Raw genomic sequence first — 26,065 nt, forward strand, 5'->3', positions numbered from 1 at the left:
ATCGAGACTCATTCACTCAGTCCTTTATTTCTACCATTTTTAGTTTTTTATGCGATGACAATTAATTAATATTAAAGTTTTTTAAGGGAGTAAAAATATTTTTTATTTCTAAAATTTTTAAAATAATTTAATATTAGTCAATTTCTAATCAATTCTATTTTATCGTATTTTTTTAAATAATAGTCCACTTTTTTTTTAATTTTACCGTTGCTTATACGTTATCAATATTATCAAACTACCATTTATCATCTCCAACCTCAAATACAAACTTAGGTTTAAACTTAATTAAAATGCACGTGGGTGATAGAATCAAGATGATGGAGTTGGGTGGGGTTGGATGATAGGCAGGGAAGGAACTAAAATTGTGGTAGAAAATGTGTTAAAAATTAAAATATTATATAATTTAATAATTAATATTTTTTAATTAAAAAAATTAACAAGTGCTTATTATATAAACAAAAGTTATCTTAGTTTTTATAAAAAAAATTATTTTGAATTTGATAAAATATAAAAATTATCTATATTTTTAATTAGTTTATTTTATTATATTTGTTGTGTATTATTGTGATAATAAATTATATTTATATTTTTTATATTATAAAAAAATAGATTATAAAATAATATAAATAAGTTAATTATGTTGATAATTTTGATATATGTATTTAAAATATATTCGTAAATAAAATATAAAAATATATTCATTTTAAGAATTTATTTAATATATTATAATTTTAATATCATAAAAAAATAAATAAATTTTGAAATAATTTACTTTCATGTATATACGGTAATATATAAGAATTATTTTAATATCTAATTAGATATTAATGTTGTTATATATTTTTATATTATAATAAGTGTAAAAATAAAAAAAAATAGAAAGAGAAAAAAAAAGAAGTTTAAATATTTAAAGATTTAAAAATTTATTTAATCGAAAAGTGAAAAGTGATTGACGATAATACTTTTTCAATGTAAATATTGTTATTTGTTTTTGAGTTTAATAGTTTATTTATTTATATAAAACAATTATTTATTTTATTTTTTAAAATAAAAAATAAAATTCTATAATATATAATAAATTTATACATTTAAAATTGTTAAATTTTGTTCAAAAAAATTGGGAGGCAGGATATAAAGTTAGAAGAGTAAAATTATATTTTAAAAATGGTTCTAAAAATTTTAGGAATAAAATAGATATACTTTACCTTCTTTCATCTCTAATAATTTATAGATATCCAAATTAAATTAACACTACCACTCAAATTATAATATATATATATATATATTAAAAATTAGCCACTAAATTAGTTATTATATATTTATATATAAATATATTAAAAAAATTTACTTAAAAGAGTTCAATTAAACTAAAATCATACATCTCAAATTCACATAATACTTTATTTCAACTGAAATAAAATTGTAAATAACTAAATTTTACGTATACATTCTGTATCATCTTTTTTTTTTCTTTCACGTCTTTTTTCTTTTTCTCCTTCAATTTCTTTTCTTCTTCATCATCAACATACATACCTGCATCATCATCATCATCTTACTCTTTTTTATTCTGTTTTCTTTTTTTAATTTCTCTCTCAAAAAAGAACAAAAACTATTCTGTTTTTTTTTAATCTCTCTCTTAAAAAAGAACAAAAATAAAAAGAAAAAAAAAACATAACATAAAAAAATAAGAAAAAAAAAGCCAAATAAATTCTTGTTAAGAGACTCCTGTATCAAGGTTAGAATATTGAGAAATTTTGGCTAAAAAATTTCTTTCACGATTAAAAAATTCCAATGTCAAAGTTAAAAAATTTAAATGTGGTGATTAAAAAATTTTAGTGTTATTTTTTATTTTATAATTTTTTCAAACAGCAACGTACTCTTTCTCTTTACTTTTATAATTTTTCTTATTTCACACTTTCATAATTTTTTTATTTCACTCTTTAATAAAAATAAAAAAAAGAAAAATAATAAATAAAATGAAAGAAATTTACAATTTTTTTATAATAAATATAAAATTTTTAGAAGGAAAAACACATAACTTTATAAATAAAAACACAAATTTTACACGAAAAAAAAAGCAAAACAAAAAGAACTACAACATCAAATCAAGAATTATGAAAAATTTCAGTATTAAAATTAAGATATTTTTATATCACAGTCTAGTTAAATTTTTATTTTATTTTTCACGTAAAAAAAGTGTAATTTATACGTACATGGATCGGATGAGTAATTTTTTTTATTTTGACCAATTTAATTAAATTTAGTTGACAAAAAAATACTTAGATATATAATAAAATTATAATATATATATATATATATAATTAACCATATTTCTAGTATCTCATTATATATTTTAATATGTATCTTATCATTATGACTTATTTTAATGTAAAACTAACATGATATATATATAAAAGCAAAGTCGTTTCTTTTACTTTTCCTGCATTTGAATCCAGTTATATCTTCACAATACTAAAATAAATCAAGTTGGAGAAAATATATTGAGACAAAATTGTGGATGACATAAGGAAGACTTTTTATTTTATTGTCCGTCCGATATGGAAGATTATTTATTTTGATTATCTATGGTATTTTTTAGTTTTCGACAGTTAAAAAATTAATTTATTATAAATTAAAATTTTATTTATAAATTTATTATTAATTAATAAATTATTGTACGTCGTATAAAATAGAATTTAAATTTTTAATATTTAAATAAATTAATAAACTAATTATTAAACTAATCCAAATTGATTAGTATGAAAGATTACATTAACCCAAAGAAATTGAAATTCAACAATATGATCAAATGGGTATAGATTATTATAGCCAGCGTCTAAGCGAGGGAGCTAGTAGCTACAACATATATCTTTTAATTAATCGGGTAGTACAGCCAAAAATGGAGAACCTAGGTAACCATTCTTGTCTCATCTTCAATATAACGTTGAGTATATATATATATAAACTAAAAAAAGGTAAATAAACAAAATAAATTAATTGGAAGTCAAATTTATCTGATTATAACTTTTATATGTTGTATATGCAAATGTATTTTTTAGGAAGGAAAAGTATGAGGAGTCAATAAAATATTTATACAATATGTATAATGGAGGTTTATGAAATATTAGAGATATAATTATTAATGTTATCTTTTTTCACAAGCTTTTGGGATGAGTTGTATCATGACATGGTATTAGAGCGCTAGATCCGAAAGGTCGAGAATTCGATCCTTGGTGAATCCCAAAATCAGTTTAATTTTTTGGGAATTGTTATTCTAGATAGTATGGGAGATGTTCATTTTGTAACTCAATAGTCCATTGTACACATTGTACAAATAGTTCATTGTCTCCCTAGCGGGATCCTTTTACTAATTTATACAAATCGTGAGAGGTCCCATAAATTTTAAATGCACATAAACCATTACACTTTTTTAGTAGTTTATGTTGATGTTTGAAATGGCAAAAAATCGTAGGAGGAGTTTTGCAGTTTTTTGTGAATTTGGTCAAATGTGCATAAACTGCAACAAGAGTCTAGCGATTTATGCTTTAGTATAAATACGCGAGAGAAAGTTGCGGATTATTCAATTTGCACCATTTTCAACTTTTTAGAGAGAGAAAGAAACGTTTTAGAGAGAGGAAAAGAGGAAATTATGGTGAGAAAGACAAAGTTCTTCGTACTTAGAAGATTTGGTCATTCGGATTTTGCTGGGCGCGGGACTATGGCGGACGAACGCAGCTTTTATCGGCTCAACGGCGTTGCGCACATTGCCGACAGTATCAACGAAGAGGTAAGTTTGTTTTATTTTACTTATTGAATTTCATATAATATAAAATGTAGTATTCGAGTGCAGTAGTTAGAATACATAATTTAGGATTGACCAATTTAGGATTTCAAATTTAAGACGTAAAATTTAAAGGTGGGATCAAATGTTTAAGTAGAATGGTGATCTTCTTGTATTTGAGATATAGGGTTTAAATTGTAAGGCTTGCAAGGTTGTTGTTTAAGTATCGTATTTGAAAACTAAGATTTAAAATTTTAGTTTTTATTAAATATGTAAGTTTAAATTTTAATATTATAGTTTTAGTTGTTTAGGGTTTAAAATTTAAAGATTAAATTTTCTAAATAGAACCTAATAGTTATATTTTACATTCTTAAATTTTAAAATTATAAGTTTTGTAGTTTAGTTTTTTAATTTAAGATTCAAATTTTAAAATTATAAGTTTAGTATTTGATTATTTTAAATTAAAGATTTGAGTCTTAAATTTAAGTTTTATTATTTTTAAACTTAGTAAAATTAGTTTGAAAAATAATGGTAACTGAACTATATCTAAAATGTTGGTTAAGATTAGATAGACAAGATACTTGTAGTGTTTGTTTTCGTCTATAATCTATGGTTTAAACTTGTTAGTAATGGAATTTCATTTGGTTTGGTTATTTCTCTCACATGCTACAGCCAAGTAGGTGTATTTATGGTGTTTGGAGGCAACAAAACATGCCTTTACATGACAGAATCATACTCTATTTGGAGATGGCTGGTTTGTACCACCTAGCGAGACTGAACACGAGGTGGTTTTGGTTAAATGAGCCCCTAGTAAGCGTATTCATTGAGAGGTGGCGTTCTAAGGTGCACACCTTTCATAAGTCATTCGAGGAGTTTACCATCACGCTACAGGATGTTGGATACCAATTGTGTAACACCCTAATATTGAAATCCTTATGTTCGAGTCATAAGTCAATGATAATAAGGTGGTACAACTCTCAAGGTGGATTTTTAATACATAGTTTATAAGTATAATTGAAAGAGGTATTAATCGAGAAACCTGAAAAGAGTAAAAATAAAATCGCGAAGTCGTATCACTCACGCATCGACAACTAGAAGATAAAGCGTGAAGTCGAAGGCGATACACAGATAAAGGCATAAAGGAGAGTAAGAGAATGACATTATATAGATATATAACATAAGTAAATAGCCACTAGTCGCGACCCGCGAAGTTTAGGCCGGCTGGAGTACAGTATAAAAGAAGTTGACAACAGAATCTTCTAATCTCTCCCAAAAGAAACATAAGAGCCTCTATAGGCAAGTTCAAAAGATTTTAATACATAATATAATCTTTTCAAATTAAAGATGGAGAAATTCTAAGCAAAATATAAAGTAGAGAATATAAAGATCTTTGCCGTCTCTCAGATGAACCACAGCTCACTTCTAAGCACGTGGACCTGTATCTGAAAAACAAGAGATATATACGGAATGAGAATCCCCGACCCATGGTTCCCAGTATGGTAAAAGTGTCAAATAAATACAATGCATTGCAATAAAAACTCACTAAGCATCCTAAACTTCCTTTCGCCAAGTATTCATCCTATGTTCTCGCTAATCCATGAATAGGCAACTGCCATAAGGGAATGCTAAATCTAATTCATCTTCCTCATGCTTCCCAACTTTCTAACTCTCCGACAATTCACAATCAGAATTATAAACAAAACCATCCCCAACTATTCTGTCTCGGCAATTCTATATCATTACCTCATATCCTTATCTGGAGCAAGAGAAATCACTTCACTGCGTCTACCCAGGGAGCTCAATTACTTCATTTAATAATCATCATCATTATTTAATTACATCATCAACTCATCTCATCAAGAACCGCCCTCAGCGTCAACCGACGCCAGCATGAGGGACCTCTCAGTTGTACAAACACAAGCAATACAGGCAAGTAATACACAAAAAGGTACAAGTAGAACAAGTAGCACATAATCAGGTAACATAGCATACATGATATAGCAATCCAAAGCAAATAGGAAAACTCAAACAATTCAAATATATACAAATGATGTATTCATGCCCTATGGCTGATGATATCATATGTCGGTTATCAAGCTAACCCGACATGTCCGATAACTAACCCGGGCACAGTCTCTTTGTTGCGCATTAATATCATTAGAGGGAATACGTGTCCTGTCACCATTAGAGGGTATATGTGTCCTGTCACGGTTAGAGGGTATATGTGCCCCGTCACCATTAGAGGGTATCGGTGCCCTGTCATCCTTACAACCAGAGAGAAAACACAAGCATACTCACATTCAAACATTTTCCATCATTATTCATTTACCACATTCATTCACAATCACTCTTCATTATTACCAATTCTTAAACAGTGACCCGGAGCAAGCGGGACGAAAAGGATGAAAATTGAGGTTTAGAAGTCTGAAATTCGGCTTTAAAAACTCAAAAATCAATTTTTGTTGGAAACGGAGACACGCGTGCGCGTCGCCCACGCGCACGCATGGGAAGCAGAGAAAAGCGGGTGACGCGTAAGCGTCGCCCATGCGCACGCGTTGAAAGCAGAGAGGTAGGGTGATGCGTGCGCATCAGTCACGCGTCCGCGTGAATGCGTTTTGTGCTCCTCGCACAAAACCGGCACGCTACCATCACAACTCTTTGGAATTTATAACACGCACTTGCATCAATACAGCGACGCGTACGTGTCGGCCAGGCGCTCGCGTGAGAGAGTAAAAATCATGAGTGAAGCGTGCGCATCGACCATGCGTGCACGTTAGAGTACGTTTTACCAAAAATTTTACTAAGTCTAAAAAGCTGCAAGATTGCATTTTCAAACCCCAAACTTCTGACGAGCATAACTTTTTCGTTTCAAATCGTTTTGCAACCCGTTCTTCGAATGACATAAACATATCAGATCCAATTTCATTTCTAAATAAGTTTGATACAAAATGGGGATCTGGAGACCAAGTTATGCTCCATCAAAGTAGACCAAAATCACAACTTTCATAAAAACCAACAAAAACTAAATTTTCAACACAAATCAATTTCAAACCTTTTCAAAACCAACCAAAACTTATCAAAATCAACCTCAAGCCTCCTCAACTCATATTTTTAACATTCTCATTAAATTCACAATCCACCAATCCACCATTTTGACCAATCTCAATCAAATAACTCAATTTCAAACAAAATACCATACCATATATTTCATTCCACATCTCAAGTTCCAACAATGCCAATTCCATCAACCCCCAATACGTATAAATCCATATCATCATATACAGCTCACATGCATTGCCAATAAAAACATCAATTCCTTCCTTAAAACCAATAACCAAATAATCCATACAATCCATTGTAACCAAACAACAACGATCACAATTTCATTCAATCTCATACGACATCACACAATACACACATCACTTACCTTCCTTACCTCTTTCTGATCTCTGGCCCAAATTCACAATTTAAATGCATATTCCACAAACTAATATTCATTACCCAATTCATCAAATTCTCAATACACTAAACATACAAATTCACACAATTCTCATCCTAATTATTAACTTACATTACATATCAACTATACATATTAGTACCAACCATTTACACAATCCAAACTTAATTCTAGGGGCATCTAGCCTAGAAATTCTCATCACACTACACGGTAATTAAATAAAACTTAAACCGTACCTCTTGGAGCCAAACCAATTGTAAAGCAGTTTACAGATTTTGAGAAGCTGGTGGATGATGGCAGACTTGCTTAGGAGTGGTTTCAAGAATTATTTGGCGAGCTTGCCCTGCCGAATATGGTAAAGCAATTTAAGTCCACTTCACCTAGTTCTATGAGAGATTCAGGGTTCTGCCGGCTGATGCGACTGAGACCACCGTACGCATATATGCACGTGCGTACATTATGATGTTACTATCCACTCAATTGTTTGGTGACAAGAGTGAAAATTGGGTTCATATACAGTGGTTGCCCTTTGTGGCGAGGCTTGACGAGATTGTCACTTATAATTGGGGTTCGGCAGCGTTGGCATGGCTATATCAATGCATGTGTCAGGTTGCCAATAGAAATATGACAAACTTGGCAGGCTCCTCCAGCTACTGCAGTCTTGGATTTTTTGGCGGTTCCCTAATCTCAGGCCACGGGGATTCGACGACTTTTCTTTTTTGTTGGCTTCCAAGTACTGATAGTTGGGCACTAAGACTTTCAGTTTTAGTTTTAGTTTCTAGTTATTAACTAAGTTATTCCCAGTTTATATATTCATATAATGTTGTCTTTGTTCAGGTAGGCCACGTATTTACTAACATCTGACCGCAAGGAGAAGAGAGTTATCCAGTGTCGCCTTGTATTGGACCGCTTAGGTGATCGAGATGTAAATTGTTTATGTTTGTTTTCAAGTTTAGCTTTTTGTTTGCCTACATTTTTAGTATTTAATGTTTTAATGGAGTATTCTGTAATCATTTGCAGATTTTTTGGGAGCCTTATGTTGTGCTTGTCGTTGTTCATCCAGAGATTCTAGCTGAGGAGTATAGTCGGTTATAGCGCGCATGTACTAGCCTGATTTACTTTGCTATCATTGAGTAGCACCAGGTAGATAGGGTGTTACCACAGTTGGGTGGTGTTCAGCACGTGCGTAAGGCAGCCTCGAACATCAACTGGCTTCATGGCAAGGATGGTAGGGGTGGTGATAGGTGGTTTCCGAGTTACTATCAAGTGTGGCATTTGAGTTGGCAAAATAGAGTTGATTCTGTTTTGTCATCCACACCTTCCTATAACTAGGCTTGAATCCATAGGTTGCCTCAGTAGCTTCTTGCAACACCATTATCGTAACCGTTACATCAGCTCTAATCAACAAAAAAATCCTCGCACAAATGACATGGTGGTCGAGCTGTCGGTGGTCGCTTGAAATCGAAGTGGCCAAGCAAGTGTGAGGTCCATTGTACCTTCTAACCTCCCAATTACTTTTGCACTGCCGAAGTGTGATGTGAATCATCTAGGTGAAACCGTTTCCAAACTCCTTGCATCTCCCATGATATTTCAGATGATCTGACTCTATCACCTGATACTCAACTCTACAACGGATGCTATAATCCTTAATACTCAACACAGCTTCCTCCTTAGTTTGGAAAGATTGGCCAATCTGAAATTCTCCAGAAGAATTTTTCTTGAGTAATCCTTGACCTCCGAAAATGGGATCTATGTCTAGTTGCTGGCCGATGGCTTCCAAGTTCAAGGTTGAGAAATGTGGCGGGTGTTGGTGTGACCCAGAACTGGATGGCCCCTGACGTGTTGGTGGGTTCCTAGGAGTATCCTTGTCATTGTCCCCCAAGATGTGAGCTGGCTCATCGTCCAAATCATCCTCTTGCATCGCATTTTTAACCCGATCCGATTCACCATCACCTAAAAGTCCGGGAATCAAACCAGGTGACTTAGCTAACCCAACTGGAATAGATAGAAGTTCAGCCAACAGACAACCAGGTGCAATGACAGGCATCGAGGTAGAAGCACACCCCACCGTCGACTGAGAATTTGGCGCTGATGCTCCGGGGTTGTCGACACCATCTTCCAACTTGGCATACAGCTCATGTATTCTCACTGCTGGAAAACTGCGCCGACAATGAAACAAATCCTGCATGTCTTCGTCCGACACTATCACAAATGTTTCATACTACACACTAGTTGACATAACCGCAATCAAAATCTTGTAGAATACTTTTTTCACACAGTTGGCCCCACACAACCCTATTTTTTGTAATATACTCGTCTTTAGCTCTGAACAAAGTATCTATTGACCAGATAAAAATACTCACCGGTTCTTTATCAGTGAACTTAACACCGTGCCTTTTGCTATTTTTAATTTTTCCAGAGCAATGGACTAGAATAAAAAAACTCTCCTCATTATCCATTTGTGAATGTGTGAAAATAATAATCTACCATCACACCACTCTCTCCTGGTTGGTATATATAGGCATTTTTTGTGCAAGTATAAACTGCTGGACCTCTATCGCGATTTATGCACATTTGACCAAATCCACAGAAACTGCGAGACCCTTGCCATGGTTTCTGGCCATTTCGAACATCAACGTAAACCGTTAGAGGAGTTAGCGGTTTACGTGCATTTGAAATATGTAGAACCCCTCTTGCAATTTGTAAAAAATGCATTTGCGTATACAATATGCAAAAATTGTAATTAGGTAAATTTGAATCCCAATTGATCTATTTTGGTCATTTGCCCTATAAAAAAATATACTTAAAATATTTTGCCATTAATAAAATTATTTTTAAATTTTGTTATTAATATAAATATTTTTAAATTATTTAAAAATATAAAAAAATACACATTTATAAACTAAAAGATTGAATGTTAATAAAAAAAATAATACAAAAAATAAAATTTTTTATATGATAATTGAAATTTTAAAATTAATAAATAAATCACATTATATTTTTTTGTTAACAAAAAAGTCTCTAATTATAATTAGATATTTTTTGTATGTTTTTTAATTATTTAAAAATATTTTTATTGATAACAAAATTTAAAAATATTTATATATAAAATTTTTTACATATATCAACCACTTTATTAGTACAGCAGCATATCGTATACGGATCGATAGCCAGTAAAACTTTTGTCCTCTTGTATGGTGTATATTGACGAAAAAATTCATAAAAGAGCAGAAAAAATAAAAAAAGACACCTAAGAATAATAATTCTATGGCTAAATGATGACTTGTATTAGTAAGGCAACCACATTAGAGTAAATTCTGGATGGCTGAGAGCTGATGGACTCTGTGAATATAGGTCCAGATATAATTGGAACAGGTAATTACATTGAAAAAATAGATGGAAATTTGTTGTGTTTGAATTTGGTGGGCATAAATGTACTAATTGGTTTGGTTTAAGACAAAGATAACAATACATTTAGAGACTATTTTAGGCTCTATTATATTATAATATATTACTAATAGATAGATATATAAATTAGTAAATTAGTATGTATAAAAATATTTTTTATTTTTTTATTTATTAAATATATATAATTATTACAATGCAAGATTAGTAAAGATGATAAGGATATGAATATCTTATTTGTAATTAAGAAATTTTGGGTTTAAATTTTGTAAATAGAAAAAAGAATATTTTTTTATTCATATAATATGATAAAGATTATTTTAAAAATAAAATAAAATAAATATTAAAAAATATTAAAATTTATTATTTTTGGTTATTATTTAGTTATTAACTTAATTTTTTTAGTCTAATAGTCTAATAATATATTTTATTCCATACTTTTAAATATTGATAAATAAAAACAATAAACTCTAATAACCTTTTAGTATTTTTTATAAAAAATACATTAAATCTATCTTTCTCTAATTTCTTTTATTATATTAGATAATAATTTTTATATTATTAAAAATATTATTTGATTGAATCTAACTTTTTTAATTATATCGATATAATAAAAGATTACTTATTTTTTTTAATCTCATAACCAAAAATTTTATATTATTAATGTATTATAATACTTGTGTAATACTTGAAATAATAGGACGAAAAATGATCATTTTAATGATTAATAACACTATACTAGTCTAATGACAAAATTACATTCCTATGAGGTCTCTTTTTTTCGGAAAAAGAGATCTATAATAGAGCATTGGCTCTAAGTCCTAACACAATTAAGCTAGCTGAACCAAGAGCTATTTATAAGCCATTAACGCTACAACAGTACAACCCATACACACAAAATTTTCCTACAACATCCATCTACCACCGACAAGGCAAATCCATTACACACCATATTCTGAATTTTCTAAAATGCACTTTAGTTATTTTTTCTAACATCTCAAGTTCTCCTCTAATTATTTTTAATATACTCATTACAGTTGTGTAATATGTATAAATAAAATTTTGGGTGTATAATGCCTAATTGTAGGACTCATAATTGGTTTTAAAGAAATTATTAGTGTCGATTTATTTAAAATCGTTACCAACAATTTGAGTGAAAAGAAACAATAATTAAAAAGTTTTGGATTAACAATTAATGACTAAAATCAACTTAGAAAATGAGAATAACGATTTTATGGTTGTAGAAATTTTAAAAATTTTTTTTGTCTTACTTGAAATCGTTAATCTTATTTTCACAATTTTTTTGTCTCTTTTTAAAATCGTAAGTCACCATTTTTTATGATATTGTAAACTCTCATATCAATACATTATATCAAATTAGTGTAATATTAATATATTACACTCTTCGGATTGTAAAATCAAAAAAAATTAGCCCAAGTTCTCAACCGTTTCTATTTTTTATTAGTATCTAAATGGCTATTATTTACTGTATACCAGTTTATCAATCAAGTACATTAGTAAAAATGAAAGTCATATATATATATATATATATATATATATATATATATATATATATATATATATATATATATATATATATATAGTTAAATTAATTTCTGAAAGATAAGATATTTTTTAAATTTATTTTTAAAATTTTTTTTAGTTAAATTAGTTTTTCAAAAATTATAAATTAATTAATTATATTTGTCTTTCAGTCATTTTATTAACAATTTTTTTTAAAGATTAATGTTGTAAAATATTAATTGATAACATATATAACATTTGATATGTCTAATTGGATATTAACTAAATATGTTTATGAAAATTTATTAATTTAATTATTTTTTTCAATTACAAAAATTTTATTTTTAATATGATCTAGTGACTAAATTGATAGATATTTATAAACATATTTAGTCAACGTCGAATTGAACATGTTATGTCTTATGTATGCTATAAGTTAACATTTCACATCATCAATAGTTGACGAAAATTGTGAGTGAAACAATTGAAGAACAGATATGACTAATTCGTAATCTTTAAAAGACTAATTTAATTAAAAAAATCTTTCAAAAATAAATTTAAAAAATATCTTATCTTTTAAAAACTTATTTGACTATTAACTCTATATCTATATAATCCGAAGTCTCTGCTGGACGAGAAAACTAAGTGACGTCAGGAGCGACGACGAAATACATGTGAAATAGTATATATGTATTATTTTAGATTGGGTTTAATTACTGTTTCGAAACGCATACAGAAACACACATACCTAATTACATGTAGTTTGCTTAGTTATTAAAACCTTAATAAAATATAAAAATATATTTCTAGTTAAAAACCAATCTTACTCTTAACAGCAATATGTTGTTATTGAATAAAAAGAATAGAAAATGGAATTGTAAAAATTTTAAAGAGAAAAAAAATATATTTAATATTTATATTTTAATTTTTTTTATAAGACACTAAATATAAATATTTTATATGTCTTTATATGTTAGTATGTTATTAAAATTTATGTCTCATTGAATTAGTAAATACATATCATCTTTCACAAACACAGCCAAACATAGAAGAAAAAAAAAAGAAGAAAAAACAAAACAAAAACTGCCAAACACCATGTTACTATGTTAGTTGTCAGTTGATATAGGCTGCCAACTCACAGCTACTATTTATAACAGCTTGTCAGAGTGTGCACTTAATTATTAGTTATCTATTAAGCTTTTTTAGAAATATTTTTGGAGTGTGCGAGCTGTAATATAAAATTTATATAGAAGTAAACACTCTTTTTGATTTCTGTTCTTTTTAAAAATAGATAAGTTTTTAGATCTTTTCGTAATTTTTTTTTTTGTTTAGAGTTAACGAAAAAGATTGACATATAACATTAATCTAATAAACATAACTTAAATATATTTTACGTAGATAGATACTTATTTATTGGGATTACTAAATCTTGCTCACTCATTAAAATGATGTCATTTTCATTGAAAGAGAAATATGTATTTTGAACTATCTCTCACTCTCTCTCTCTCTTTTCGAATCTCAACACAAACAACAACTAAGAGTGATCCAGAATAATCTTTAACCTCACACACATTGTGGCTAGAAAAAGAATATGATAGATTTGAGGAGTAATGCAAGTGGGAAAATAAAAGCAAAGTTCCAATACCATAAATGTAAGTGTGATTATGAAATCAAGCAAGGATTTGGGACATCAAATAATGCTTACATGATCTTTCTTAGTTGTTATTATTATTGTGTAAGTGTTTTTGATGAAATCTATTTTGAATTGTAGATTTCTTAGTGAAAAACAAGCTAAAGAATACAAAAATGTGTCTATTACATTAGTAGAAAATTATTATTTTACAGACACAAAAAGTATGGCTATATATAACCAGAAAAAAGAAGAAAAAAAATTATACTAACTATCTTTTCATATTCTATTATACAACTATAATTCATTAGTGTCACACAATACCCAATAATAACTTCCCTAAAAGTATTAATACCCAATAATAGCTTCTCTAGGAGTACTAGTAGTATTCACATAGTAATAGCCTCCCTGAAAATGTACAAATTATACATTCCAATCTTACTACATTTCTTCAAAAGGACCAGGTGGAAGTGCCTTTGTAAGGACATCAGCAAGTTGTTCTTTTGATAGAATTGGCATGAGCTTTAAAAAACTGTCTTGAACATTTTCTCTAACTTTGTGACAATCAATCTCAATGTGTTTCATCCTTTCATGAAACACTGGGTTAGTCGCAATATATCTAGTAGATTGGTTATCACAAAATAATGTCATAGGACCTGATAACTTGATTTTGAAGTCATTCAAGATGTACATAAGCCAAATTTTTTCACAAGTTGCAAGACCCATTGCTCGATATTCTGCCTTCGAAGATGATCGAGCAACTATTTGCTGTTTTTTACTTTTCCAAGACACCAAAGATCTTTCAAGAAAGAAGCAATATCCGAACACTGATATTCGGGTATCCGGACAGGAACCTCAATCAGAATCTGAGAAACCACGGAGGGACAAGTCACAAATAGACTAAAAAAGTAATCCTTTTTCAGGAACTCCTTTTAAGTACTTCAACATATGTAAGGCTGCTTTGAATTACTCATCTGTGGAACAATCTAGAAATTGACTTAACTTGCTAACAGCAAAGCTTATGTCAAGGCCTAGTATTAGTGAGGTATGTCAACCTTCCAATGAGTCTTCTATATGACTTAGCATCATTCAATAATGTTTCTGATGACTTTGAGAGACGAATTGAATAATTCATAGGTGTGCTGGCTGGTTTTGAATCTAATAATTCATACTCTTTTAGAAGATCAAAAGTATACTTCTTTTGATACAAAGTTATTCCCCTTTTACTCCTTGCAACTTCTATGCCCAAGAACAATTTTAGTTCGCCTGAATCTTTGATTTTGAACAAAGTGTTGAATTTCACCTTCACACGTTAGATCTCTTCTATGTCATCTCCCGCTAGAACCAAATCATCGACATAAACAAGAATAGAAGTGAAACCTGTTGGAGAAGATTTGGTGAAAAGGGAATGATCTGCCTTTAATTGTGAGTAACCTGAAGCAATCAAGACCGAGTATAACTTAGAGTTCCACTGGCGACTTGCTTGCTTAAGGCCATATAAGGATCATTCCAACTTGCAAACCATTTCTAGCTGTGCATTTAAACCTGGGGCAACTCATTAGAGTTATACTTGGTTTTAAAAACTCATTTACATCCGATTGCATGATTCCCTTTCGGTAGAGTGGTAAGTTTTCAGGTCTTGCTTTTCTCTAATGCTTCAAACTCAGGTTTGATTGCTTTCTGCCAACAATCACTCAGAATAGCCTACTCATAGTTCTTTGGCTTCGGATTTGTGAAAATTGTAATGAAAAGTGCTTTGTGTGATTATAACAGAGAATTGTAACTCAAGTAATTAGAAAGAGGATACCTTTTTGTGATTGATGATTGGATCATGCTATCAGAGACAGTGGTTTGCATACATTCATAATCATCAAGGTATCTTGGCTTGGTTCTTTCTCTAAGAGATTTTCTTAGTGAAGGAGGTGGATTAATATCATTGGGTTGGATTAGATGAATTTTAATCATATGATGGTGTAGTACATGATGCTGGTGTTGCTGGTAATCCCAAAAAAATGGGTAAGATTGGCTATTGTTGAACATCAATTATGTTGGAAGGAGTATTTTGGCAATATATGTTGAATGAGATGTAAATATAAGGTATGAAAAAATAATGTGCTACTATTAAAGACATTTATAGGATCATAATTATGTAATATATGTTTAGTATCTTGATTAGAATTGGAAACATATTCAAATTGATGAGAAACTGATTATTTCTGTATGGAAAGAAATTTTCATAAAAAGTTACATTTTTAGATATGAAAAATTGTTTGTTATTTATGTCCATCAAAAGGATATCCTTTTGTAACATCTCAAACCACCCGCTAGTACGATATTATCCACTTTGGCACATAAGGCCTCACGGTTTTGTCTTTGACGATAGGGATGATAGCCGAATTCTCATACACTCACTCATCAAAACGCACCATACTAAGGAGAGGTATCTACACCTTTATAAGGCATACTTCATTCTCTTTCCCAACCGATGTAGAATCTTACATGATTGATTTTAAATCTTTAAAAGATAAATTTAATTAAAAATTTATTCAGAAACAAAATTGATGATCAATCCATCTTTTAGAAACTAATTTAATCATTAACCGGCCATCTATTTATACTAATTCTGTAATTTGTAAGTAATGAAATTACATTGCAAATATAATAACTTATAGTATTATCAATTTACATATCCATAAGTTATAAGTTAATCATCTCAAGTTAAAATATTTGACTAAATAATAATTATCTTTTGACTTTTGAATTAGTCAAATTTTACTATCAACTTGTATCATCATTAACTTGTAGACAAATTAAAATTAATTTTTAGTTTATCACAATAAAAATGATCCTTTTTTAAAATTTGATATTTCTTCTAATTCAAACGAAGTATTTTAATCATCAAAATTGATTTTATTTTTTCAAAGAAAGTTGTTACACTTTAGTAAAAAAAGTAATTAGAACTAAACAGGGTTAGTTTACAATTAAGTGTATATGTTAGTTGCATTGTAATTGCTCATCATTTTGAGATTCTTCATTCTTTTTTCTTCGCCTCTCTTCTCTCACTATTTCATAGGCCCCCGCGTACTTAGCCTGGTATCTATACGGTTTCATCGTTTAATTTGCTCTCTTTTTTTATACCCAATAATTTGGTACAAAGTAATGACGTGGTTTCAATTTAAAAAAAAAAAAAACAAAGTAGTAATGACATGAGAAAAAATTGAGATGACACCTTTTAGAACTGGAAATGAGATATGATCTGCATGCAACGCATGACATTCTTTTTTATTCTGTAATGAAATTTGAACCTAAATTTTATAGGGATTATTTTAATAAGAAACTAACTCAACTAAGTTAGGAGACTTTGTATTTGAAGATTAAAGAAGAAAAAAGAAAGTAAAAAATCAGAACTTTAAACTTTTTAGCCATATCCATTTCGTCATTTCGTCATTTTCATTGCGAGATGTATGTTTTTGTTTTTGGGGCGAGGGGGGTTGTGCATTTTCTTTAGCGCCTCATTCAATGTATTTCTTTTTATCAACTTCGTTTTTTTTATCAACTTCATTCAACATTGTTCAAGTCGTTAAAATTATTGGCCGCATATGGCCCATTATGTAAAGCCCATTTAGGTGTCTTCAAACAAAGTCGAGCTCAAGACCCAAAGAAAGGAAATAAAAAAAGAACAACCTCTTCAGCTAATCCATTACTAATGCAGTTTTTGGTTTTTACAGAATCACAGTCCAGTCCTTAAATATTTCTCCTTGTGACAAATGAAAAAAGTTTAATTAAAAAGTATTATAAGAATATTAAGGGTTATGTTGGATTTTAGTTTTTAAGCTACAGGTCAAAAAATTTTTTGTTTCCAACCTTTTGTTGTATATAAAATCATTCCTAAAGTTTAAAGCTAAGTTTTAAAATCGTCATTTTTGCTTAAATCTTAAAATTTTGAACCAAATTAGCCATAACAAAAAAAAATATAGAATTTAAGAAAAAAAGAGAAGAAGAGTGTTTCTGCTCCTACAAAAGGGGAATAGAAGAAGAAGAAGGGAAAAGAAAAGAAGAAGAAGAAGCTGTCCACGATCTATTTCTGTCTCCGCTTTCGTCACAGAAAATTTAAAACCAAGTTAAACATTAAAGACGATTTTAAAATCAAGTTAAACTTTAGGGAACATTTTATATGCAAAAAAAAGTTGAAGGCAAAAATTTTTTGACCTATACTTTAAAGGACTAAAATCGTACTTAATCCTTTAACTAAGATAAAAAAAAAAGTAATCTTTTTAATTTTTAAATTTTAATATATTAAATGCATAAAAAAACTTAAATATTGACCTTTATTTTATATTTTGGATAACAATTTTTTTCTTAAAAAAAATCAACAAATACTTGTTAACAATTGACTGATTTTTTTTATATGAAAAAAATATTGGTATTTTTCTTTAAATAGAATTATTTGGTGTAATTACAAATGAGTGAATTTTGTAAGTGAGAAATCAATACGTGGGGACGTATTGCAACATGTGAAGAGCGTGTTAGACACGTGACAGCATCTTAGTCAACACATGGGAATGCGTTGGACACGTGACAACATATTGGCCAAAGACGTGTTAAAACACATAAGAAACGTATTGAATAATTTTCACAATACTATAATACACTTCAAATATTAATATTTAACCAAAACACTATCTCTATAATTTTCATATTAAAAATAATTTATGTTAACAACTCTTCTTGAAAATTAAATATTTGTCCTCAAGCTTTGGGGATGGGACATGGCTTGAAGAATCAGGACCCCTCGCACACGTGTGTACCAACCGTGAATGCCATCAGAGGCACGCAATTTTGGATTTGACTTCAGATAAAGACGGCTCCAGTCCAGGTTTTGTTTTTGCACCATAAGTTGTTCTCTTCATTTATTTTATTTTATATTTTTTTTGTTTCTATTTATTTTATTTTGTCTGGTTAAAGATATTTGTTAAAATTCTTTACTTTAATTTTTTTTTAAACATATGAATTTTCTACAATACATACATTAGCGATTTTTTTCCGGGTTTTTAACTCTTTATTAAAAGAAGATGTTAACATTCATTTGATTGGATGAATATAGTAATTTTCACGCATTTCACTTTTTTCTGGATGAAATTGTTCATCCTCTTTTTGTATATTAATAACATTATAATATAGTTAATATCAAGCAGAAATTATTTTTAATACGAAAATAAGATAGTTAGTGTTTTGATTGAATATTGTTATTTGAAGTGTATTACAATATTGTAAAAGCGTAAAAAATTGTCCAACACGTACGCACTCTCTGTGTTACTAAGATAATGACACATGTTTAACACGTACTTTGTATGTCGTTAGAATGATGATATGTGTTCAATACGCATTTTGCGTGTTAACTCTCCAACTACAAAATTCACTTACTTATAATTACACTAAATAATCCCATTTAGATATGTGTTGGCTAAAATGTTGACACGTGTCCAACACACATCCTACATGTTGCTAGGATGACGATACGTGTCTAATCCGTACTCTGTGTTGTCAGAATAATGACACGTGTTCAACACACATCTTATATGTTAACTCTCTACCTACAAAATTCACTCTCTAAAATTACACTAAATAATTTTATTTTCAACAAAAATACAAATATTGTTCCATATAAAAAAAATAGCCAATATCATGATCACAAAGTAGTTGTTTCTTTAGCTTTTTCATTTTCTTTCTAAGTTTACCAAAAACTCATAACATTAATTTGTGCAATTATATATTAAAGAAGAGTGAAGTTTCAATTTTGTACTCAACTTTCATGTCTCTAGTTTGCCGTAAACTTATTTTTGTCATATCCGCAACTATGTGTTAATGCATTGAATTGTTTTAGTATATAAACAAATTAGAAAACAGCTTAAGATGCAGTCATGCATGCACGATGGTAGGTGATAGTAATAAATAAGAATTATTGTACACCACGGAAGGGTCACAACTCACACGTGACACACGTTATCGTTTTGAATGAACAAGTGCAATTTTTCCGATCTCCCTTTATTGAAGGAAGTTCTATTTACATATGGAGTTATGCATAAGGCAAAAATATGATTAATATTTGACATCAATATCAATATATGTGGCATAGATGATAATTGATGTGTGGATTTAAGAAAATCTGGCATGCATGGGGGGCCGGTCTTTCCGACATTCACAACGTGTGTTGTTTGTACTACATATCTACAGTCTACACATTTATAAGGTGGATTTTTTAGGCGGTGATTTTGTTGTTTTCTTCCTTTTCCTCTCCCACTTTTAACTAATAATTTGTGAATTTATGGATGGAAAGGCTTAGATGATGATATTGATGTTGCTTTCTTCTTTGCTCCTTTTATTTATTTATTTTTTTAGAAAAGTAGACTTCAAAGATGAAAAATCGGATAAAGCATTTCGCTTTTCGAAAATGATGATCGATGAAACTAAGAAAACAAATCAAAGTACTAATTAATTAAAATGAATTAAGATATTTCAAAGTGGAAAAGTTGATAAAAATTAATAGTTAATTACACATTATATCTTAAACACTTCTATATAAATCAATTCGATTAATGTTATTTACATATCATAAATGTATTGTACAAATAGTATTTTATGTACAATTGATTCGATTTATGCTCTTTTATGCACAAATTAACATTATTTATTAATTTAAATATAAATATCAATAAAAATATTTTTATTTAGATTTAAATAAAATATAAAATTAAAACGAATAAAAATATAAATTTAAATTATGTTATAGTTCAAATTTAAAAAATTTATATTTTTATAAATTTATAAATTTTTTTAAGTGACTAAACTTATATATTTAAAATTAAATAATAAATGATTTCTAAAAATTAATTAAAAATTATCTTTTAATTCTTTAACATGTAAAAAATTATTATCGAAATTTTGGATGTTGAAAAAATTATTATAAAGTATAGACCTTTAAAGTAGTATAGAAGTTAAAACTTAAAATTTTTTAGAGTCAGAAGTAATATATAGTTATACAATATAAAAAAGATCAACTATATTTATACAATATATAATTTAAAAAATAATTAAAATATTATATCAATTAAATTATCATTTAATTTGTGAAATTAAGTGTACAACAACGTTGTGATGACATTATGTGTTACTTTTGTTCTACACTTGGAAATTGTTCTACACTTAATTTTACAAATTAAATGATAATTTAATTGATATAATATTTTATTTATTTTTCAAATTATATATTATATAAATATAGTTGATCTTTTTATATTGTATAACTATTTGTTATTTTGACTCTGAAAAAATTAAAGTTATAACTCCTATACTACCCTAAAGGACTATATTTCATAATTTTTTTAATATCAAAAGTCTCAATAATAATTTTTTATATGCTAATGAGTCAAAGGATGATTTTTTAAAAATCGTTTATTGTTCCGTTTTAAATTTATAAGTTTGTAAGAATATAAATTTTTTGAAATTTGAATTAAATACAAAATTTAAATTTGTATTCTTATTCGTTTTAATTTTTTTGATATTTTACTTGAATTCAAATAGGAGATAACTTTTTATTGACATTTATTTTTCAGAGTTAATGAATAAATAATTAACTTTAAAGTAAAAATATCAATAATCTATATAAGTAGTAAATCAAATTAGGTTGATTTGATTTACTGTGTATATGTTGTATTAGTAATAAATCAAATCAACATGATTTGATCTACTACTTGTATATAATAGATTTAATTATTCTGGAAGTCTCTATAGTTTCACTAAATTTTTAATTAGGTCCCTATACTTTTTTTCTTTTCAATTGGGTCCTTAAACGTTAAATTTTTTTTTCAATTTAGTTTCTGCCGTAACAAAACCGTTTAAGATAACAGAATATTCTGTTCAAAAATCGAATATTCTCATAATTAAATTAGAATAACTAATTAAACCCACCCGTATTTTTACAAAATACCAAAACGGCCCTTGACATTTTGTCCCAAAATTAAAGAACCCCAGCCAGCGGTTGTCCTCTAAAATTAGTGGTGTTTCTCCTCCGTTCCTCCATCTGCATCATCGTCGTCGTCATCCTTGGAGGCGTGAGCGTACGTCATCGTCGTCGTCCGTCGTCATTGGTTTGCGCTACATTGCTCTGCGATGTTCGTACGTCTGCTTTGCTCTGCTCTGTGGCGCTCCCATGGCTTCCGTCACGCTCCTTCGTCGTACCTCGCGCTCTGTGGTGCTCTTGTGACTCCCGTCGCACCCCCTCAAAATCTCGCGCTCTGGCTTTTGTCCAAAGAACCACTATTCAATGGGAAGACAGAATTTGATCAGCTTGATAAGGTATATATTAGATGTCATTTTTCTAATGTAGCAGGTCATTCTCACTCTTGTATTTTTCTTTCCTTCTAACTTCTTATCCCTTATGTAACTTGGCCCTAAATGTGATTGTTAGTCCAATAATATTTTCTCTCCTTTTTTTTTTAGCAGATTTTTAAGATTCTTGGCACACCAAGCGAAATAATTTGGCTCGGATTCTCAAAATTACCTGGAGTCAAAGTCAATTTTGTTAAGCACCAGTAAATACTTTTTATTTCCTTTATTTAAGACATTGTTTGTTTGATTACACTGTTCTTATATTTTGTTACTATTTTTCCAGGCTTCCAACTTTGGGTGGTTTTGATCTGGCTATTTGGCCTCTCTTGATGATTTGTCCTATTTCTAAGCTTTTTGGTTTGTATTGACAGTTGGACTATTGGCTATTACATTGTTTCTAAAGTATTATAAAACATGAATAAAAGACCTGTTTTTATGTGCAGCAGATCACGGCTACAGCTGCTCTCAATCATGAATGATTTCATGAAGTTCCTCTTCCCAAGAGTAAGGAATTTATGTCAACTTTTCTTGCTCAAGATAGGTATTTTGCCCTCATAAGAAACTAGTTTTGCAATCTTATTGTGGCTTCCCCAAAGATGATTATAGTAGGCAATTCCAGTCATTGTAAAATCCTTGTCAAGTTTTGATTACCATTGATAATCATCATTCATTTGATGCCTATGCTTTATAGGCGGATGCAGAGAGTATTAAAGAGTCCAGATTCTTTAGAGGAGCAGCATCGTAAAGAGTTGCAGTAGGGTGAATCAGGCACTAGTAAAACTTTCGGCTAGTAATTGTGAACTCTATACTTGTCACAACCATCATTTTAACTCACACCACTGAAATATTTGCATGTATGAGGTGAGAGTATAAATTGAAAGGAAGTTGCAACCATTGTTTGTTAGACGATCACTTGTGCTATTTTTTAGTAGGGATTTGTTGGGTTGTAAAGAGATTTATTCTTTTTCCCAAATTAAAATCAGGTTAACCTTTATGCTTGATCATTATATACAAATGCATCCGGTGGGACGCTGCTTTCAGCTTAAGGTGTGGCATAATTGCCTTCTGAAAATATAGGAATAGTCAATGTATACTGAAACTTGTTATGTAACATATTTTCATTAACATATTGTTGTATCCATTCTTTTTTTTAATGTGCTTAAGATAAGGTATTTTAAAAGTAAAAAAAAAATGTATTTTTGGCATAATTTGTATATAAATAAGTAAAAGAATGATAGTGACGAAATAAAAAAATTATAGGAATATCTTTTATGGCGTAGAATTATTGAATAGGGATTATATAAGAATATATTTTATTGAATATTTATAGTTTCACCAAATTTTCAATTAGGTCACTATACTTTTTTTCTTTTTAATTAGGTCTCTAAGGGTATACAAGTAATTTTACAATTCACTAACATTTTTTTTATGTTTAACGTTAACAAGGACTAAATTAAAAAAAATAATGTATAGAAACCCAATAAAAAAAAAGTATAAGGACCTAATTAAAAATTCGATGAAATTATAGAAACTTGTAGAGTAATTAAACCTATATAATACATATAGTAAATCGAATCAAGTTAATTTAATTTACTACTGATACAACATATACATGGTAAATCAAATCAACTTGATTCGATTTACATGTAAATAGTGTTGACTCCATATATATATATATATATATATATATATATATATATATATATATATATATATATATATATGCGTGTTACATTTCATGAAGAAATGTCTATACAATGGGTGGTAATAAATCACTTTGTGGTGGTGGGTAAAAAACTCGCCCAAGAGTTTTCAATTGGTAGGTAAAGTTAGTATATACAAACAAAGAATATATATTTACTATCTAACTGTTTTTACCTACCTCTTTTATTCTCTCGCTCATTTTTATTTACTCTCTTTTATTCTATCTTTTTTTGTGTGATAAATTTGAAAAGAGGTATAGCTTATCCTGTCCAGATTTAAGCTTGTCTCTGCTAGATTGGAAGAAGGTATACGTCGACTTCTAAAGAACGGTGATGGTAGGCACTTACAAAGACACTTCAACGCCCAAACTAGAAAGAGAATAAGATGAATATAATGCAATTCAGAGTGAATAGCATACCTTCTTGCGTAGTTAGGATTCAGTATTTATAAAGTTATTCCTCTATAGCATCGTTGTCCGTGGTCCTAATATTTTGGAAATCCTTTGAGAACGATTTTCAATATATCTGTTATAGCTTAAAATCTTTGTAACTGAATAAAAACGTTTTTGTATATTTCATTGTAACCGATTTATAGATATATTTGGGCAAGTTATAACTAACGGGTCATATTTCTCTAGCTGAATTTGATAGACTTTGTTAAAATAAGTTGAGCTTTTTATAAGTAAGATCTATAGATCGAATGATTTGTCAATGAGAGTAACTCCCAAGCTCAGGTTATTTGTAATAAAAAGAAAATTTTGCAATGGGGGCTTTTGGATAAAAATAAAGTATAAAAAAATAATAAAACTATAATAATAAGGGGAATGAGTCAAACCCTTAACGCGGTATTACAGGTTCTAACAAATTAAAATAGAGGCAAAACGGGACTTTCTAATGTGCCAAATCCTTAGCCTCATAAAGCTCATCAATTGTTTGGGATCAAGAGCTACCAATTGAAAATTATTTGAAGTTAAATTCGTCCACTTTTAATGGAGATTCATTGGATGAATATCCACAACAATATCTAAAGGATGCAAAGAAAGCTATTCGGACTCTCAAGTGCACCAAAAAATGGGCCGTTGAGTTAGTATTCTACAAATTGTGCGATTCAGTAATATATTAGTATGAATCTCTTCTTGAGAGCAAAGAAGCAGCTAGACTTCCTCTTCCTTCTTGAAAAGAATTCACCGAAGAGTTTCTTGCTCGGTTTTATCTAGCTAACAAGCAAGCAGAAGATGCAATCGACTTTGAAAGATTAAGGCAAGAGAATATGATAGTGACCGAGTATGCTAAAGAGTTTACTAGACTTTCTAAAAGTGCTCCATACTTGGTGAATTCAGAAGAGATAAAAGTACATCAGTTCATTCATAGGTTGGCAGGATCTATGTTCACTACTCTTATGCCTGAAGTCGGACGCATGTCTTTTAAGGACGTCCTAAATTCTGCTTATGGTCAGACTAATCAGCAAAGTTATTTGGGTTATTGAGCTTGTCCTCAAACATATTTTGGTGGGGTTGCTTTTTCTTTACCCCTAATTTAAAAAAAAAAAAGAAAGGGAATGCGCGCGCAGGGGGGTTGAGAAAGAGAAGGGGGGAAGAAAGAGATTGCTGGGGGGTGGTGTGGGAAAGGTGGCCGTCGTGCCGCCGCCTGTGCTGAAGAGTAGGGAATCTCCATGCCACTGCTGCCACCGCTGCTTCCTCGCCGTTCTCAATGGAATTCGCAGCGTCGCTACCACTGCCACAACCCTTTCCACGCGATCTGCCACCACTACATCTCTCATCTCCTCGCAATTTGCAGTTCACCGCTGCAGCCCCTCCTCTCCCACTACCGCCGCAGCCTCTCCTCTCCTCTCGGCTTCTGGTTTTGCTTTTGTTGTTGTTTTGATTTCATTATCTATTGTTGTTGTTTCATTGTTGTTGTTGTTTCACTGCTTCTATTTTCTGCTTCTGCATTCTGCTTCTGTTTCTGTATTTTGAAAAAGATGAGGGAATGACATTTTCGTCTGAAGGACAAAACGAACTGAAATCTTAGGGACCAAAATCGTATTTAACCCTATTTTTTTTAACTGTTCGACACAAGTATAAAAGATGAGATCCACATTTTCACTTTTCAGACAAATTAGATCGTAGAATTTTTCATCATTTATACACCATTATTTAATTTCAAATTTTGTAGCA

The 26,065-nt window shown here is 29.7% G+C and overlaps 1 protein-coding gene across 7 annotated transcripts; it reads left to right on the forward strand.

Moving 5' to 3' along the window:
- Window positions 1–21,687: 21,687 nt before the first annotated feature.
- On the forward strand, window positions 21,688–23,326 carry LOC112695327 (cyclin-dependent kinase G1). 7 transcript variants are annotated; one of them, XR_011862065.1, is made up of 5 exons: window positions 21,688–22,152; window positions 22,300–22,388; window positions 22,469–22,542; window positions 22,632–22,726; window positions 22,877–23,326. XR_011862065.1 is itself a non-coding variant. In XM_025747630.2 (5 exons), the coding sequence occupies exons 1-4, from the start codon at window positions 21,967–21,969 to the stop codon at window positions 22,658–22,660; spliced, it is 381 nt and encodes a 126-aa protein (XP_025603415.1). In that variant the 5' UTR covers window positions 21,688–21,966; the 3' UTR covers window positions 22,661–22,689; window positions 22,877–23,326. The 7 variants fall into 7 exon arrangements, 4 of the variants coding, with proteins under 4 accessions (XP_025603415.1, XP_025603417.1, XP_025603414.1 ...); XR_003150372.2 differs by having other exon boundaries at window positions 22,629–22,726; window positions 22,877–23,091; XM_025747630.2 differs by having other exon boundaries at window positions 22,629–22,689.
- The last annotated feature ends 2,739 nt before the right edge of the window (window positions 23,327–26,065 follow it).

The sequence above is a fragment of the Arachis hypogaea genome, chromosome 6 (genome assembly GCF_003086295.3).
Source record: "Arachis hypogaea cultivar Tifrunner chromosome 6, arahy.Tifrunner.gnm2.J5K5, whole genome shotgun sequence".
In the NCBI taxonomy this organism is placed as follows: domain Eukaryota; kingdom Viridiplantae; phylum Streptophyta; class Magnoliopsida; order Fabales; family Fabaceae; genus Arachis; species Arachis hypogaea.